Below are 20,327 nucleotides of genomic sequence, written 5' to 3' on the forward strand. Positions count from 1 at the left end.
TCCTGAAAATGTTAGGGCAACGTATCAAAGAGGCATGGTAACTCTCTTTCATGACATGATGCATAAGAAGATTGAAGTCTATGTAGATGACATGATTGCTAAATCTTAGAGTGAGGAAGAGCATATTCTTCATCTAAATAAGTTGTTTGTGAGATTGAGAAATTATAGAATGCGCCTGAATCCTACTAAGTGCATTTTTGGCATCAGATCTGGAGAGTTGCTAGGGTTCATCGTGAGCCAATGAGGTACAGAGGCTGATCCTGACAAGGTCAAAGTTATTCAAAACATGTCAACACCTCATACACAAAAGGAAGTTTGTGGTTTTTTGGACAAACTTAATTATATTACCAGATTCAGTTCGTATCTAACAGCCACTTGCGAGCCAATATTCAAGCTATTGATAAAGGATTAGGCTATTAAGTAGAATGATGATTTCCATGAGGTTTTTGAAAGAATCAAACAATATATGCAAGAGTCCCCAATCTTGGTACCACCAGTGCCATGAAGGCCTCTCATTATGTATTTGACAGTACTCGATAAATCCATGGGATGCATATTGGGGAAGCATGACGAGACAGGCAGAAACAAGCATGCAATATACTACCTGAGCAACAAATTCACTGAATGTGAGACCAAGTACTACTTGCTAGAGAAAACCTGCTATACACTAGCATAAGTCACTTGTCACCTAAGACAGTACATGATGTGCTATACAACAATGTTGATATCCAAGATGGATCCTATCAAATACATTTTTGAGAAGCCCATGTTAACCGGAAGAATTGCTCGCTGGAAGATGTTGTTGTCAGAATACGACATTTAATATGTGACCCAAAAAGCAATTAAAGGCAGTGTGTTATCAAAGTGCCTCACATATCAACCAGTAGAGGACTATCAATTGATGAGGCTTGACTTCCCAGATGAAGATGTCATGTACATAAGAGATTATGAGATTCCATGCCCATATGAAGGACCCGAACCATGATCGTGGTGGACGCTCATGTTTGATGGTGTCTCAAATATGCTAGACAATGGAATTGGAGTTGTCATCACTTCTCCAACAGATCATCATATTCCCTTCACAACCAAATTATGTTTCGATTACACTAACAACATGGAAGAGTATAAAGCATGTATCATGGGAATTGAATCAATGGTTGATTTGAGAATCAATATGTTAAAGGTGTATGGAGACTTGGCACCGGTCATCTATCAAATCAAGGGAGACCAGGTAACCCTTCACCGTAATTTGATTCCATATCAAGATCATGTCTTGAAGATGGTCCCCTATTTTGATGAGATTACTTTCCATCATATTCCTGGAGAGGAGAACCATCTAGTTGATGCTTTGGCTACCCTATCTTCTATGTTCAAGCTCAAATGGGTTAATGAAGCACATGCTATAACAATTCATCATCTAGACGAGCCAACATATTGCTTAGGAGTTGAAGCAGAAACTGATGGCAAACTTTGGTTTTATGACATCAAGCGATATCTTGATAAGCATGATGTCGCAACCTGAAAAATACAGTGTGCGAAAAAAACAACCGGCGAAAGAGAATGACAGAAGAGTCGCCACCGCGCGTTATTCATCCCAAAGGAGGGAAAGGAAACGCTCGAAGTAAACCTAAAAAAGGGAAAGGACAAGACAGGGTCTCGCGACCAAATTTTGGGTTCGGGAGTCGGTTATGCGAAGGGAAGGTATTAGCACCCCTACGCATCCATAGTACTCTACGGGATCCACTTTTATAGTTTTTTGTCTAAAGGGTGTGAGCTTATCTAATGTACTATTTACTAAAAGGTTAAGAGAAATGACTCGTGTGGATGTCTCACCCACTGCATACGTATCTCATCTGAATATGAGAATCAGAGTCTTCGTAGCTCGGCTGACCTATAGGTCGGGGGATGTGTGCTCGCTAAGACATCGCGTCTTATGCCTACGTATCTCATCTGGAATGAGAATCAGAGCAAGCCGTAGTTCGGCTAACTACGGGTTGGGGAATGGGTTTTGGATGAACGACGTTACTACGCAATCTACCGGATGCTCGACCTTTGGAGACTTACTCACCTGTAGTAGAAGGAGTAAACGTGTGTTATGGGTTTGGGATGCGCGAGGGCAAACGGGCAGTCCTTGACGAAGGAACCGTGCTACATGTGGGGATACGAATACAAAACACAAAACATGTATCTCAAAGTAAAATTCCACCAAGGGGCTCAAACATTGCCTCCTATCGAGGTCTTCCAGCTAAGAAAGCGATAAAGTACGAGAAAGGGAAAAAATTACCACACGGATAAAGATCTGAAGCTATAGCAGTTAAAGGAGCAAGAAACCCTGAAATCTCTCCAGCTGATGAGAGCGATCGATCGAACGGCGCGGCTGGATTTGTAAAGCTCTGTTAGGTTTGCGTAGGGCGGAGGCGAAAGAGCGTGTGAATCGGAGTGAACTCCTCAGAGCTGCCTGAAGGTTGCTGCAGAGTAATTCCTAGGTCTCCTTCTCTCAAGATCTCTCTCCCGTGGTTCTCCCAGTGTAACTCCAAGTCCTTTCCTCTACTGAAACTTCAGTATTTATAGACTTATTTCGTGGGTAATGGGCTTGGAATGAGGTCAGCTGAGGCCCAAAGCTTTCTGATATTTTCTGAAATGCGCGCCCTTCGCCTAGCGAAGGATCTGCTCGCCTAGCGAGCATGACAGTGTTCTTCGCTAGGCGAAGCATCTGCTCGCCTAGCGAGCATGACAGCTCATCAACCGATTCTTGCTTCTTCAAGTCTGGCAATTTGCACGGCGAATAGGCCCCAAATGGACCTGTTGGTAGTACCTCAAGTCTATTCCTTGCGTTGACTGACCGTCTAAGTAGAACCCACAAAGTGTCCTGGATGATGTTCGAGCTTCTTGGAGCTAATTCTGATTGACGTGATGCAATATGGCATGAAATGCTAAATGACCTAAAAAGTGAATGCATGAATGAGGAGGGCGAATTTTGGGGTGTTACAGCTGCCCCTATTCAATCAACTGGGGACCCGAAAAGAAGATAGCGACGGCTTTCGCACTTTCGAGGTATCAAGGGATTGAATACAATAAAAGCCCAAAAATTTGCACTGAAGTGAAGTGAAGTAACAGTTCCTTGAAAGAAGAATCCATCTGGTACGGTGAGAGTCAGTCCGAATACCGAAAAACAATGCTAACCTGGATACCAAAATAAATGGCAACACAGAAATAACCATGGCCTGAATGTCGCTCATCAGTCTGAATACTGGAAACGACTTCGATCTGAACATCGGGAAAACTGGCCTAAATGCCACTTCGGTCTGAATACCGGAACATTGGCCCGAATGCCACTTCGGTCTGGCTACCGGGAAAACTGGCCTGAATGCCATAAGTTGCGTCGACCTGATCGTCGGAAACTTCTTCGATCTGAATATCAGAAAACTGGCCTGAACACCACTTCGGTCTGGATACCGGAACATTGGCCTGAATGCCACTTCGGTCCGAATACCGGAACATTGGCCTGAACGCCACTTCGGTCTGGCTACCGGGAAAACTGGCCTGAATGCCACTTCAATCTGAATATTGGAATACTGGCCTGAATGCCACTTCGGTCTGGATACCGGAACATTGGCCTGAACGCCACTTCGGTCTGGCTACCGGGAAAACTGGCCTGAATGCCACTTCAATCTGAATATTGGAATACTGGCCTGAATGCCACTTCGGTCTGGATACCGGAACATTCATGCCTGTCAGTATCGGCAAAAATAGAGAATGATGATAGAGGCGGCGCATGGGCCAATGACGCTTGCTGGGGATAACCAAGGTGAGTCATGAACAATCTTCTGTCTGAGTACTGGAAACAACTTCTGGCTTATCACTTGGGATACCGAGAATGTTTTATGCTTACAATGCGTATGTCTGAATTTTTCAATGGCGTAATGCTTCATGAAAATGGAAATGCTACGCGATTTGGAGGGATGCAATGCAATATGATTTTACATGCAGGGATGCAAAATGCTGGGTAGAATGCCAAGCCGAGGCAAGGGGATCTGCTGGGGAAATGATTACCATCCTCTGGGCTCTGGCCAGGCTGCTGGAGATACACACCACGATGAACTCATGCGGTGCTCTGGCCATACCGAGACTCTGATCGGGGAAAGAATGGCATTGGAAGCCTGCTGCTGAGGAAAGCTACAATGATTCTGGCAACCACGACTTGCGAGAGATGACTCAACAGGGGAGCAAACACTGATACGGTACCGAGGTTCTGCTTTAAGGAAAGAAACCATGGATCTGGCATTGGGATTATCGATCTGGCCTCGAACTCTAAGGAGCAGCCACTTCTGCTGGGATTATACAGTCTGGCACTGTCAACTCCACTGGGGATATATGTCCTGAAACAACCGCTTGAGGAAGTACAATGGTGAGAACCTGCTGGGGATTGAAGAATCCAACACTCTGATCAGCTCCGCAGGGATAAGACACCGGATTCGTCTGTTGGAGACTTCACTGGGGAAGATATTCACGATTATCTGCAGGGGATTTTAAGGAAATGCCCCGAGGGTATCTGTTCTGAATAGACGATCCAAAGCACTTAAATTTTACAGCAATTTTAAATGTTTATTGAGCATGTACCTGTAAAGCCCTTATGTGTCATGATGCAATGTTTATCAAAAATTCGGACGTCATTTTTGCAAACAAAACAGTAAAATGAACATGAAAACAGAGATATACTGAATAACATGATTTTATTGATTGAATGGCCTCTGAATAGGCATTTACATCCGGAAGCAATCCCTGGAAAGAGGTAATCACACAAAAGATAAAAACAGAAATTAATCTAACGGCAATATGAAATGGATTTCTATTGGGTTCCAATTCTGCTATGACTTGCCCGTCTTCAAGATCCTCCAGATGATCAGCCTTCTGAAAAGGCGATTGGACTGTTTCCTCCCTTTCGAAAATTTCCAGTCATCGACATGAGATGAGATTCAGAACTACTCAGAACGCAGTCATTTGCTTAATCCCTAACTTTTGCCTGGATCGCCCTTTTCGGGTTTTCGATCCACCGGGATACCCATTTTTGCCTAAGTTGCCTTTTCAGGTTTTCAACTTACCGGGTGTACAATCCTTTTTTATTATTGTCCCTAATTTTTGCCCGAACCTCTTCATTTTCTTGGTTCGTCGGGATGCCCATTTTTTGCCTGGACTATTCTTTTTACTGTCCAGCGGGTCTATTTTATGCGAAGTATTTTTTAACTGCATCTGAGTTCACAGGGGAAGTGAAGTTTTCACCATCCATAGTTGCAAGCATTAAGGCCCCACCATCAAAAACCTTGGTGACAATATACGGTCCATCATAGTTAGAAGTCCACTTGCCCCTGTGATCTGTCTGAGGAGGAAGGATCCTTTTCAAGACTAGATCTCCAACTTGGAAACAACGAGGACGCACTTTCTGATCAAAGGCTCTCTTCATCCGACTCTGATACAACTGCCCACGACAAATGGCTGCCATTTGCTTCTCTTTGATAAGACTCAACTCATTGAACCTTGTCCGAATCCATTCAGCTTCGTCTAGCTTGACATCCAACAAGACTCTTAGAGAAGGAATCTCCACTTCAACAGGTAGGACTGCTTCCATACCATACACAAGGGAGTAAGGGGTTGCCCCGGTCGATGTACGTACTGAAGTGCGGTACCCATGCAAGGCGAAAGGTAGCATCTCATGCCAATCTCTGTACGTGACGACCATCTTCTGCACAATCTTCTTTATGTTCTTATTTGCCGCCTCAACAACGTCGTTCATCTTAGGGCGGTAAGGGGAAGAATTGTGATGCTGAATGTTGAAGTTCTGACACAGCTCCTTCATCATTTTGTTGTTGAGATTAGAACCATTATCAGTAATGATTCTTTCGGGAATCCCATAGCGATAAATGATTTCTTTCTTGATGAAACGGGCAACCACATGTCTGGTGACATTCGCGAACGACGCTGCCTCGACCCACTTGGTGAAATAGTCGATGGCAACAAGGATGAAGCGATGCCCATTGGAAGCAGTCGGCTCAATCTTTCCAATCATGTCAATACCCCACATGGCAAACGGCCACGGCGAAGATATCACATTCAGAGGATTCGGCGGTACATGCACCTTATCAGCATAAATTTGGCATTTATGACACATCCGAGCATATTTGAAGCAATCTGATTCCATGGTCATCCAATAACAACCCGCTCTCAACAATTTCTTAGCCATTACGTGTCCGCCGGCATGAGTACCGAAGGAACCTTCATGAACTTCCTGCATTAACATGTATGCCTCGTGTCTGTCCACGCATCTGAGCAAAACCATGTCGAAGTTCCTCTTATACAGCACATCGTCTTTGTTCAAGAAGAAACTGCCTGCCAATCTTCTCAAAGTCTTTTTGTCATTGTTGGATGCCCCTGCAGGGTACTATTGATTCTTTAGAAAACACTTGATATCATGATACCAGGGCTTATCATCGACTACCAGTTCAGCAGCAAACACATACGCGGCCCTGTCAAGGCGCATCACATCGATCCTGGGAGCATGGTTCCAATGAATTACCTTGATCATGGAGGATAGAGTAGCAAGTGCGTCTGCCATCTGGTTCTCATCACAAGGTATATGATACAATTTTACTGTTGTGAAGAAAGTCAACAGTCTTCTCGTGTAGTCTCTGTAGGGGACCAGAGTGGGCTGGAGAGTATTCCAATCACCATTTACTTGATTGATCACCAGAGCTGAATCTCCGAAGATGTCCAGAGTCTTGATTCTCAGATCAATGGCTTGCTCAATACCCAAGATACAGGCCTCGTACTCAGCTTCATTATTTGTGCACTCAAAAGTCAAACGAGCGGTGAAAGGTATGTGGGCACCTTTCGGAGTAGTAATAACAGCGCCAATTCCACTTCCTCTAGCATTGACAGCCCCATCAAACAACAAAGTCCATTTTTCGTTTGGATCAGGTCCCTCCTCAATAACTGGCTCTTCACGGTCTTTTATCTTGAGGAACATGATGTCTTCATCAGGGAATTCAAACTTCATCGGTTCATAATCATCAATCGGCTGCTCGGCAAGGTAGTATGACAGAATACTACCTTTGATGGCTTTCTGGGATGTATATTGGATATCATACTCTGTTAAAATCATCTGCCAACGGGCAACACGTCCGGTGAGAGCCGGCTTCTCAAAGATGTACTTCACTGGATCCATTTTAGAAATCAACAAGGTAGTGTGGTTCAACATATACTGCCTCAGTCGGCGAGCAGCCCAGGCCAAAGCACAGCACGTTTTCTCAAGCTGCGAATATTTGACTTCACAGTCGGTAAACTTTTTGCTAAGGTAGTATATGGCATGCTCTTTTCGACCAGACTCGTCATGCTGTCCCAATACACACCCCATCGAGTTCTCAGTCACTGATAGGTACATTATCAGAGGTCTCCCAGGAACTGGAGGTATAAGGATCAGAGGTTTCTGTAGATACTCTTTTATCTTCTCGAAAGCCCTTTGACAATCTTCATTCCACCTGATAGCCTGATCTTTCCTCAGCAATTTGAAAATTGGCTCACACGTGGTTGTTAGGTGAGAGATGAACCTTGCAATGTAGTTCAACCTCCCTAAGAAACTACGGACTTGCTTCTCTGTTCTTGGCTCAGGCATTTCCTGTATTGCTTTCACTTTGTCAGGATCCACCTCAATCCCTTTTCCGCTAACGATAAAACCCAGCAATTTTCCCGATCTCACCCCGAAAGTGCACTTGTTCGGGTTAAGTCTCAGTTTGAATTTCCTCAAACGCTCAAACAGTTTCTGCAAATTCACCAAATGTTCTTCTTCTGTCTGAGATTTGGCAATCATATCGTCCACATAAACCTCGATTTCATGATGAATCATATCATGGAACAAAGTCACCATCGCTCGCTGATATGTTGCTCCGGCATTTTTCAGACCAAACGGCATCACCTTGTAGCAGAAGGTTCCCCATGGGGTTATGAAAGTTGTCTTTTCCATGTCCTCTGGTGCCATCTTGATTTGGTTATAGCCAGAAAAACCATCCATGAAGGAGAATACCGAGAACTGAGCTGTATTTTCCACCAAAACGTCGATGTGAGGTAATGGGAAATCATCTTTAGGGCTAGCTCTGTTCAGATCCCGGTAGTCGACACACATCCGTACCTTTCCATCCTTCTTAGGTACTGGGACGATGTTTGCAACCCATGGCGGATAATTGGTGACTGCTAGAAACCCTGCATCCAACTGTTTTTGCACTTCTTCCTTTATCTTGACAGCCATCTCTGGTCTTGTTCTTCTGAGCTTCTGCTTGACCGGAGGACAACTTTCTTTGAGAGGCAAGCGGTGTACCACGATGTCTGTGTCCAGCCCAAGCATGTCCTGATAAGACCAGGCGAAGATGTCAACATACTCTTGCAGCAATCCAATCAGCCCTTTCTTCACATCATCTCTCAAAACAGCCCCTATCTTGATTTCTCTCTTGGCGTCCTCGGTGCCGAGATTAATCACTTCAACAGACTCTCGATGCGGTTGAATAACCCTTTCCTCTTGTTTTAATAACCTGGTAAGCTCTTCAGGGAGTTCACAGTCTTCATCACCCTCTTCTTCAGCTTGAAAGATTGGATTTTCAAAGTCGAAACGAACCGTAGCAGAAACGTTATCAATAGGATCCGATGATGTGCATCTGCATGAGTGATGGTATGTGCTTATGAGTGTGAAAGAAAAAAAGTGGAAACTAAACAAAACATTGCCATTTTTTTTTTTGAAAAACTGCAAAAATAGAAAGACAGGGAACGGAATATTTGAATGCAAAAATACGTCCTTTATTTATGATAAAAATGCAAGTGTCACATAGATGGGCCCTACAATGAGTCATTACGCCCTGGGCGGAACGTAAGACTTGGATATGCATGAATAAACAAAGAAAATTACTCTTCAAGAAGAGTGACTTGGATAATCTCCTCAGAAGACCAATTGTTGATGACTTCACCCGGGATCCTCGGACGCACCCAGTTGTCAATGTCACAATCACTATCCCCATCTTCTTCGTCGACTGCAGAGACTTGACCATACTGAATGATGCCAGCACTGGAGAAAGTGATCGGCCCCTGAAGTGTTGTAGAAGTCAGAGCTGGCTGATATCCAATCCCGAACTTATCTTCTTTCACTGGTAATTCCAACAGACGCCCCCAACCGGGAGCAACACCTGAATCCACCACGGCCCGTGCCTGCTTAAAGGATGAGATAGAGGCACCCGCTTTAACCTCTTCCACCGGAGCTGCATCCTTGATTTGAACTGATTCAAAAGCCTGACACAGAGTCTCATGAATTTCACCTTCTACTTCTACATACTTGAACGTAGACAGGTTATTGACCAGGATGTCTTCCTCACCACAGACGGTGATAATTCGTCCGCTGACCGGAAACTTAATCTTCTGGTGTAGAGTTGAAGAGAATGCCCCAGCATTATGGATCCAAGGACGACCCAGCAGGCAACTGTAGGAAGGACTGATATCCATCACGTAGAAGACAGTGTTGAAGGTTTGTGATCCAATCAGAATTGGCAATTCTACCTCTCCAAACACCGATCTCTTAGAACCATCGAAGGCTCTCACAATAAGATCTGAAGGTTTCAAGACCAAACCCTCTACTTCTAACTTTGACAGGGCTCTCTTGGGTAGCACATTGAGAGAGGAGCCTGTATCCACCAGAACATGCGATAGTACAGTGTCTCTGCATTCCATCGAGATGTGCAGAGCCTTGTTATGATTGCGTCCGGCTGGTGTTAAGTCAGAATCAGTAAAACCTAACCCGTTGCTTGTATGCACATTGGCAACGATCCCTTCTAGTTGGTTTACCGAGATATCTTGAGGTACATAAGCAGCATTAAGAACCTTCAGAAGTGCCTCCATGTGTGCCTCCGAACACAATAGGAGTGAGAGAATGGATATCTTGGACGGAGTCTGAATCAACTGATCGACTACCTTGTAATTGCTTTTCTTTATGATTCTCAGAAGCTCGTCCACATCCTTTGCAAAAGTGGGCTCAGAACCTCCCTGGGGTGCAGAGGTACCCCCATTCACGGCTTGCTTGCCCTTGGCTTTCGCCACAGCATCAGCATTATCAGCTTGGGTAACCGGTGGTGAGAACAGTCTACCACTCCTGGTGAATCACCTGATTCCTCCAACATTATCCACTGTGGGACCGTCAAATTCAGGCTTCTGACCCTCTTCTACTTTCAGTGGTCGTTCCACCTTATGATCGTGCGTATACACGCTTCCCCCATAATGCCACGGAATGGCCCTTTCACTGCTGAAAGGTAAAGGACCAGGGGTTGTGATGGTCATAGTAGATCGTCGCACTGGTGGCACGGGTTGCGCTTCTGGCACACTGATCTGATTAGTTGGGTAGAAAATAGTGATAGTGGCAATATCACAGTCGTACTCAGAAATCTCATTCATTGAAATGAAAGCATCCGAAACATCGGAATCAAGTTCAATTACATCATCATGGTTTATAGAAACAGTAGGAACAACATCTGCGAACTCATCAGCAGCATCTTCAAACCCTTCTTTCTCAACCCCTTCCACAGACTCTTGGACAGACAAATCCTCAACATGGAGGATACCTTTGTCGAGCAAGGCCTGGATACCTTGCTGTAGCTTCAAACAACCTCCGCCCTGAGTAGCACAATCCAAACAACCCTTCCCACAACCGGGGAAAACGTCGGCCTTCAGCAAGCATCCTTTGATATCCGACAATGGAGTCTTCAACTTCAACACATCCTTAATGGACTTGGCTTCTCCCTCTACCAAATTAACGTTCGCACCACCATGCTGGGGCATGGGATTGTTGACGACATTCGGAGCTGGTGCAAGGTCGATGGCCTTTGAATCTATGAGGTCCTGAACTACGTGCTTAAAAGCTTTGCAGTTCTCAATATTGTGGCCAGGTGCCCCAGAGTGGAAGCTACACCTAGCGTTGGCGTCGTAACCCACCGGAAGTCTACCAACAGGAGGAGCCAGAGTGCGTAATTGCACAAGTTGTAGTTGTTGAAGACTAGAAAGCAATTGAGCGTACGACATTGGAAGGGTGTCGAAACGCTGGTCCATCATCTTTTGCCTATGTTGATAAGCGGGTCTGTTACCCGGTTGTTGCTGCTGTTGATACTGAGCTGGTTGACGTTGTGATTGTTGTTGTTGTAGTGGTGCTGCAGTTGGAATGGTCACAGCCGCAACATACGGTTGCTGATGATAATTCTGAAAGTTATTCCTCCGGTTATCCCTGTTCTGATAAGAAGATATGGCATTTGCATCCCCTTCTCTCCTCTTCTGTCCCTGAATGAACGACTTCTTCACCCCTGATGAGGATCCACCTCCACTCTGGCTCTTATAGGTCTTTAGGTAATTCTCCACCCTTTCTCCAGTGGAGACCACATCAGCAAAGTTGGATGCATTGCACCCCACCAGACGCTCCAGATAAGGTCCAGGCAGCGTATTCATGAACATGTTGGCCATTTCCTTTTCCAACATAGGAGGCTGAACACGGGAGGCTGTATCCCTCCAGCGTTGAGCGTATTCCCTGAAGCACTCATTGCTTTTAAGAGACAGATTCTGAAGTTGAGTTCTGTCCGGAGCCATGTCTGCATTATACTGATACTGCTTCACGAAAGCCTCTGCCAAATCCCTCCAGCAACGGATGTGGGCTCTGTCCAGCCTCATATACCATTCCAAGGATGCCCCAGCTAGGCTATCCTGGAAGAAGTACATAAGTAGCTTCTCGTCATCAGAGTATGCAACCATTTTACGGAAATAGGCTTGCACGTGAGTTTTGGGGCAAGAGCTGCCATTGTATTTGTCAAATATCGGGACCTTGAATTTTGGTGGCACTCTCACACCTGGGACCATCCCCAAGTCAGCAACATCTACTCCCAGAGGATTCTGTCCTTCCACTGCCTTCAACCTCTCTTCCAATCTCCTAAACATGGGGTCCATGCCAAAGTCTTCCTGAAGCAAGGGGAACTGATCATCCTGACCATCCTGAATGGGTTGTTGACCGGAGGTGACATGTAGGATTGGGATAGGCCCCGATCCATTGGGTCCATTAGCCTCTCCAGCTGGAGGATCAGCCAACGTCTCCGGTTGAGTAATAGGGGGATCTCTCTGTACCAACAATCTAAGCTCCTGCTGTCCTTGAGCCACCCCTTGAACCAAATCCATGAATTGATTCATGTGAATCTTCATCTCGGCGAGCTCTGCCTGTAGGCTTTCCATTACTCTCTGTTGGTTCCTCCGGGTACCGTATCGGTGAATCCCTGAGTCAGCTATCCTGCTAGTGGGACACCAAACAAACTGAGAACACTGTGGCGGTACCTGTTATGCAAGACATGCGGATAACTATACAAATGCAATGACATGTTTATCAATTCCAAAAGTATTCTACCCCCTTGATTCCAGTCTCACATTTGATAAACAGTGTGAAAAGAAAACCCCGACTAGAATCAAGAAGAAGATTTAAACCCCCTTGAAAAGGATAAACATGTGTTAAATGATATGAATGCAAATGATGTGATGATGTGAGTGCAATGCAGTGGCATGTCAATCAGGATTGCTGTATCTGCTTGAACATCTGTCAGGTTGCACTGTCTGGAGAGAAATCAAGAGCACACCAAACAAAGGTCATGGGATGGGTCATGTTATCCTTAATATCAACCACTCATTGCGGCGGATTATGGTTTACACCTTATCAACACCCGAGTTTCATTGATATTAAGGATACCTGATCGGATCAACCATGAATCAAGGGTTTGTCGCAAGTCACGAGCATGGAGTTTAGGTTAAGAACCACCCAAAAGGAGTGTACTAAGGTTTAAACCTGCCAAACATGTTCTACAAAAGGTTCCCATAGTCATAATCCCATCTTTCGGATATTATCAGAGGAACGACTACTCGTATTCCAACAATATTCTCAAGAGAGACTCTTATGAGTGTAGTATCGCGTAACAATCGTATCAAATCTTACACTTGAACGACTTTCGCACTACGTCCTACAAATAGGCCAAGATGGGTTAGGTAAACTAAGGTCCTTGGCTTCTTAGGTCTATATTGGAACAAGTAATGTCTAACCACAACTTACTTATGTGACATTATTGATCTCAACATGACCTCCACCAAGTGAATGGGCTTGCAAGTCAACTCGCTAAGGAATAACTCCACACAAGTTGACAGGACTATGCCATTCTCCTATCTTAAGTGCACTCGAGTTCGGGTATAGAACTCATCTCACAAAGATCACCAAGCAGCCATAGCCAGCCAACAGATACAACAATGATATGTACACAATGCAATAAGGTAAAACAGGTAAATAAATAACTGTACAAAAGCATGAACACCCAATAAACAAACAAACTACAAAAGCTAGGAGGGACTCGCTTAGGGAAGATGGACCAGCAAGAGGTCAACTTCTTAAAGTCCCCAGCAGAGTCGCCAGCTGTTGCAACCTGAAAAATACAGTGTGCGAAAAAAACAACCGGCGAAAGAGAATGACAGAAGAGTCGCCACCGTGCGTTATTCATCCCAAAGGAGGGAAAGGAAACGCTCGAAGTAAACCTAAAAAAGGGAAAGGACAAGACAGGGTCTCGCGACCAAATTTTGGGTTCGGGAGTCGGTTATGCGAAGGGAAGGTATTAGCACCCCTACGCATCCATAGTACTCTACGGGATCCACTTTTATAGTTTTTTGTCTAAAGGGTGTGAGCTTATCTAATGTACTATTTACTAAAAGGTTAAGAGAAATGACTCGTGTGGATGTCTCACCCACTGCATACGTATCTCATCTGAATATGAGAATCAGAGTCTTCGTAGCTCGGCTGACCTATAGGTCGGGGGATGTGTGCTCGCTAAGACATCGCGTCTTATGCCTACGTATCTCATCTGGAATGAGAATCAGAGCAAGCCGTAGTTCGGCTAACTACGGGTTGGGGAATGGGTTTTGGATGAACGACGTTACTACGCAATCTACCGGATGCTCGACCTTTGGAGACTTACTCACCTGTAGTAGAAGGAGTAAACGTGTGTTATGGGTTTGGGATGTGCGAGGGCAAACGGGCAGTCCTTGACGAAGGAACCGTGCTACATGTGGGGATACGAATACAAAACACAAAACATGTATCTCAAAGTAAAATGCCACCAAGGGGCTCAAACATTGCCTCCTATCGAGGTCTTCCAGCTAAGAAAGCGATAAAGTACGAGAAAGGGAAAAAATTACCACACGGATAAAGATCCGAAGCTATAGCAGTTAAAGGAGCAAGAAACCCTGAAATCTCTCCAGCTGATGAGAGCGATCGATCGAACGGCGCGGCTGGATTTGTAAAGCTCTGTTAGGTTTGCGTAGGGCGGAGGCGAAAGAGCGTGTGAATCGGAGTGAACTCCTCAGAGCTGCCTGAAGGTTGCTGCAGAGTAATTCCTAGGTCTCCTTCTCTCAAGATCTCTCTCCCGTGGTTCTCCCAGTGTAACTCCAAGTCCTTTCCTCTACTGAAACTTCAGTATTTATAGACTTATTTCGTGGGTAATGGGCTTGGAATGAGGTCAGCTGAGGCCCAAAGCTTTCTGATATTTTCTGAAATGCGCGCCCTTCGCCTAGCGAAGGATCTGCTCGCCTAGCGAGCATGACAGTGTTCTTCGCTAGGCGAAGCATCTGCTCACCTAGCGAGCATGACAGCTCATCAACCGATTCTTGCTTCTTCAAGTCTGGCAATTTGCACGGCGAATAGGCCCCAAATGGACCTGTTGGTAGTACCTCAAGTCTATTCCTTGCGTTGACTGACCGTCTAAGTAGAACCCACAAAGTGTCCTGGATGATGTTCGAGCTTCTTGGAGCTAATTCTGATTGACGCGATGCAATATGGCATGAAATGCTAAATGACCTAAAAAGTGAATGCATGAATGAGGAGGGCAAATTTTGGGGTGTTACACATGAGTATCCAGATGATGTCTCCATCACTGGCAAGAAGACCTTAAGGAAGTTATTAGCCAACTTTATCCTAAGTGGTGATGTGCTCTATAAGATAAATTTTGACATAGTACTACTCATATGTATGGATAGACACAAAGAAGACTTGCTCATCAAGGAAATCTATGAAGGTTCTTTTGGCATTCATGCAAACAGATATGCAATGGCAAATAAGATTCTTAGAGCTGGCTACTATTGGTTAACGATGGGAATAAACTTTTACCATTATGCTAAGAGGTGCCACAAGTTCCAAATTTATGATGACAAGGTGCATGTGCCACCTAGTCCTTTGAATGTCTTGACTACACCATGGTCGTTCTCAATGTGGGGCATACATGTAATTGATATGATTGAGCCTAAAGAGGTAAATGGACATCATTTCATTCTGGTTCCCATTGACTACTTCACCAAGTGGGTGTAAGTTGCTTCTTATGTGAATGTGACAAAGCAAGTGGTCATCCATTTTATCAAGAAAGAAATGACTTATCGTTATGGGACTCCCAACAAAATTATCACTGATAACGAATATAACTTGAATAATAAGATGATAAAGGAATTATGTGAGAGCTTCAAAATCTAACATCATAACTCATCACCTTATAGACCAAAGATGAATGACATTGTAGAAACAACTAACAAGAATATCAAGACGATCATCCAGAAGATGGTGAAGACTTACAAAGCCTAGCACATGATGTTGCCTTTCGCTCTGCATGGGTATAGAACGCTCATTTTCATTTCAACAGGGGAAGCCCATTTCTCTCTGGTCAATGGAATGGAGTTGATGCTACCAATAAAAGTTGATATCCCCTTGCCGAGGGTGTTGATGGAGACTGAATTAGAAGATGCAGAATGGATTCAAAGAAGATATGACCAACTCAATCTGATTGAAGAAAAGAGACTAAGAGGGATATGCCACAGTCAGTTGTATCAGAAAAGGCTCAAGAGGGAATTCGACAAGAAATTATGACCTCGAGAGTTTAGAGTAGGTGACTTGGTGCTAAAAAAGATCATTTGCATCCAAAAGGATTCACGTGGAAAATGAATCGCCAACTATGAAGGACCATACATAGTGAATAAAGCTTTCTCTAGTGGAGATTTAGTTCTCACAAACATGGATGGAGAAAATGTTAATACCTTAGGATTGGCATTACTTTTAGTAAAACAAATAATGTAATCACCTCTGTTGTTTTAATATGTTGGGTTGAAGAAATTCAACATCTGGACCAACATGTCTTGTACGATGTCACGACATCAGGTCTGTGACATCGTACATGTGTAGAAAACTGAATTAATTAATTCAGTATATATTCTGGGATTAGCAAGGATATCTGGTGAATATCCTAACTCCCATGTGGAGGTCTTGAAGACTCAATCAGAAGATATATAGGCTCAAAGTAAGGAGATATATATGGAGAGATTTTAGGATTGAAGACCTTGTTTGTAGCAGAATTTTTCTGCTGAAGTTGTAACAGCAAAGAACAAGTCTGCTGCGATTTCTGAAGGCCCAAATCCAGTTGGGTGATTAGGTTATAAATAGCTAATTGTAACCTAGTTTTTGTAAGCCTCTTAGAATGAAAATTTAGGGGTGTGTGTGAGGTAAACCTCCCAACCTGTGGGAAGGTTACCATGTGTTTCTCAGTGGTAAAAGCTGAGAGTTTTTGTAACTCAAAGCCTGTAGGCAAGAGTGATTTTGTTCTTGAATGAAGCTATGAAGCAAGTTCAAGGTGTGTTAACATTACATTGTATTTGTAGTGATAGGAATGGAAACTGGAGGTTTCTATCTAGGAGTTCCTAGGTATAGATTGCATTGGGTAGGGATTAAGTGAAGAGTTGTAAACGGGTGAGTTTAACTCTGAATTAATACTGCTAATAGTGGATCTTCTTCCTGGCTTGGTAGCCCCCAGATGTAGGTCATGTTGGACTGAACTGGGTTAACAATTTCCTGTGTTTGTTATCCTTCTGCATGTGTTTATTACTGTCATAACTCAGCAGGTATTCCAGTCAGCTTATCAAGCTGATAACAGACCTGGTATATAGCCTTCTGTTTGAATGTCAATCAGAATGTTGTAACATTCATCAGTGACAGCGTATACTGAATAACAAGCAGGTTTATTTTAGTTCAGTATTTATTTAAGTCTGTTCTATTCAAGGATAACAGACCTGGCTGAAGGATCACTGTGAAACTGTCAAACTGGATGTTTTGATAGTTGATACTGAAGGTTGATACTGAAGTAGAGACTAGTTGGTCTTTTACAGTACTGCTAACTTAGCACAGTACGTTTCCAGGAACATAACAGAATCAGCATATGTTCTGGATGTCGAACAGAATGTCGTGACATTCATTCTCAACAGCAGGTGCTAAAAGTGTAGGATGATTGGTTTTTCAGGTTCAGTATTTTTCTCAGGCTATTCTTCAGGGATTCAACAGCTGAGCTAAAATCCAGGAAACCAACTACTAACCTACAATAAATGAACCTAACAAATAGCCTAGTTATTAGCAATCTAATAAGTGGAAATTAGATTAACATGTTCAACCTTTAATTCAGGAAATACAAGTAAAAGACAAACACACAGGAACAATGTGACAGATGATAACTGTGTAAGAAAACAACAGAAGTGAGTGCTAGGACTGATCTCTGTTGAGTCTTTCTTCCTGATGCACAGAACCAGGTGTTCATCCATTCTAGGGTGACATAGAATGAGATGTCGTGACATCTGTGAACGTGTGCATATTAGTACAGTGGTTAATAACTATCTTGCTGTATTAGTTACAATGTTAGATCAGATGTCATGACTTGGAGTAGAACATCTGAATTCTGACTACACCAGAATTTCAATTGGTATCAGAGAAGGCATCCTGTTCTGCTTCTGGATGAGATCCATGGGTGATACTTTCTGGTATCTTGCAAGAAGTTATGTTGGAACCAGTGGAAGGTTCTGTAATTTCCCTGAATGGTCCCTTGAAGTAGGTGGATGGACTGTTCATGACAGGAATAATGTGTACCTGTATGTGGAGGTTGGCAATTGGCCGTTGGATGGGACATCTGTGCCAGTATTGAATCACATTCAAACTTGGTATGGACTTGGAGGCTGATCTGGTGAAAAGGGTGTTCTTAGGTTGAGTTGTATTATGATTTCCGCTGCATAATATCTGGCAAAAACTCAAACTCTGATGTAGTTTTCCCTCAAGTGGATGAAAGAATGCTGAATTCAAGATTCCATCATACTCGAGTGAAGATGTCAAAGATACTTGAGTCTCATCAAGTCCACTCTTCTTGGTAAGAATCACCTGATCACTGATTCTTGTAATCTCCTGGTCAGTGGATATGAAAACCTTGAAGACTTTCAAGGAGGGCCTGCTTCAAGGAGGTTAAACTGATGTTCCATGTGATGTTAGAACATGTTGTTCAACAAGTATTCAGCTACTGGTTGAAGAGCAGATGGTTTTAGGAGTCAAACAAAGGAATACCTTGGTTTGAAACCTACTCCTGACCTGGAAGAGGAGACATCTGTGTGAGCTAAGTTGACTAGGATAGGGTCAACTGTGTGTATGCTCAAGAAGGTCACTTTTAGAAGTTGGATCTCTAGAAGTGGAGCTGGTTGAAAAGTGACACTGTGCAATCCCCGCTGTGTGCCTTATCCCTGTAGATTGATCAGGGTTGAGCAGTTGGTTTCTGAAGTACTATAGTGTACCAGAAGACATGTCCCCTGGATGATAGAAGTCAATAATAGGGCAACCTGACTGCTATTCCATTCAAGAGGATTGGGACCATGAATCTTGTTATTCAAACACCACGATCAGAAGTGACAGTTCTTTCAAGGAGTGAGAATATGAAGATTCAGAGGTTGGTTGAGGTAGTATGCTCTGGCAATGCATATCTACTATGAACTAGTGTTGTTGTCTTTCACTAGTACTCATGGTCAGCTGAAGTTTGATTGGCGTGATTGGAGTAAGTCTAGGTACAACTCATAGAGTTAGGTGCCACTGGTAGGGATGGTGTATGTCATGTTGAGACATATTTGTACAATGCATGGAGATTGGTGTGAAGTTTCCATGATTGTTAATTTGAGGGGGAGTTTTGGTTAACCTCCTCACATTTGGTCAGCCTAAAGTCTGGTTGGCTGTTGACCTGTGTCACATGGGTTCTGGTGGTTATGTGACACACTTGCAAGGAAGAATTCATCTCTATCATTCCTAAGGGTGAATTTAATCTGAGAAGGTTTTCAAAACCATTGAAGTGCTTGCAAGCAGAAGATGTTGACACTAGAAAAGTATGTTCAAAGTAGTCTTATGGTGAAAGTATCTGAAAGGAATATTGGGAAAGGATTTAAAATCAATGTCAGCTTGTGCCAAGTACAAGTATTTAATTGATTATCCTTGGAGCTCAAGATATCTGATGTTCTTAAAGATGTTGGAACATCTCTTCTTCAAGAACCTGTGCAGAATCACAGGAAGGATAATACATTGGCTTATGGTCTATCTCTTTAGTGGCAGCAAAAGCAGATGATCTCTGAAAAGGTTTCCTGGCAAGAAACATGTTCAGCCTTGGTATGTACAAGAAGAAGAAGACATCATAGTCTTGATGGTGGCTACTTGGATCAGCTTATTCCTGATCTAGGTAAGGAAGTGCATTGGCTAATGCACACTATGAAGTGAAGAACAAGGGGCAGCTTTCTTAACATCATGGAAACAGCCTTGCTTTAGGAAGTGGAATCCTTGGTATAGCTGAAGGGTTAGTTTCTAACTGGTCCCTCTGAAGACTCATGCATCAGAGTGTCTGATGCCTTTGGAGAAGAAGCAGTAATTCATCAAGGTGTGAGCTTGGATGACTTAACTGCAAACCTGCAGGATGGAGGTTGTTTACTCAAACTTGGTTCCTCAATCAAGTCTATGAGAACATTGAACTCTTGTTCTGTGAAGGGAGGAAGTTCTTTCAAGTGGCAGAAGAAGGAGCTGAATTCAACAGCTAGATGTCTAAACACAATGTTGTGACATTTGGTTTAACTTCAGATTCTTAGTTGGTGAAGTGGCACATCAACTTAAGATAGAAGGGTCTACAGAGTTGTAGATTGGGTACTTCAAAAGGATCGTTCTCATTGCAGTTCTTAGGAGTTGCTGGTTGGAGAAGATGTTACATGTTCATGTCTTAGAGACCCTAAGCTTTGGTTAACATGTAACTTGAAGTTCAAATCTCACTTGGAAGATCAGAATATCTTTGGGAGAAGTCTGATAAACTTGGAGAGGTCAAAAAGAAGCATCTGACCTTTTCATATGAGGATTCATGAAGGAGGTAATCAAC

The 20,327-nt window shown here is 43.6% G+C and overlaps 1 protein-coding gene across 1 annotated transcript; it reads left to right on the forward strand.

Moving 5' to 3' along the window:
* Positions 1-1,000: 1,000 nt before the first annotated feature.
* On the forward strand, positions 1,001-1,522 carry LOC127123742 (uncharacterized). The gene has a single exon (XM_051053942.1). The coding sequence runs from the start codon at positions 1,001-1,003 to the stop codon at positions 1,520-1,522; it is 522 nt and encodes a 173-aa protein (XP_050909899.1).
* The last annotated feature ends 18,805 nt before the right edge of the window (positions 1,523-20,327 follow it).

This window comes from Lathyrus oleraceus, chromosome 2 (genome assembly GCF_024323335.1).
Source record: "Lathyrus oleraceus cultivar Zhongwan6 chromosome 2, CAAS_Psat_ZW6_1.0, whole genome shotgun sequence".
NCBI lineage: Eukaryota > Viridiplantae > Streptophyta > Magnoliopsida > Fabales > Fabaceae > Lathyrus > Lathyrus oleraceus.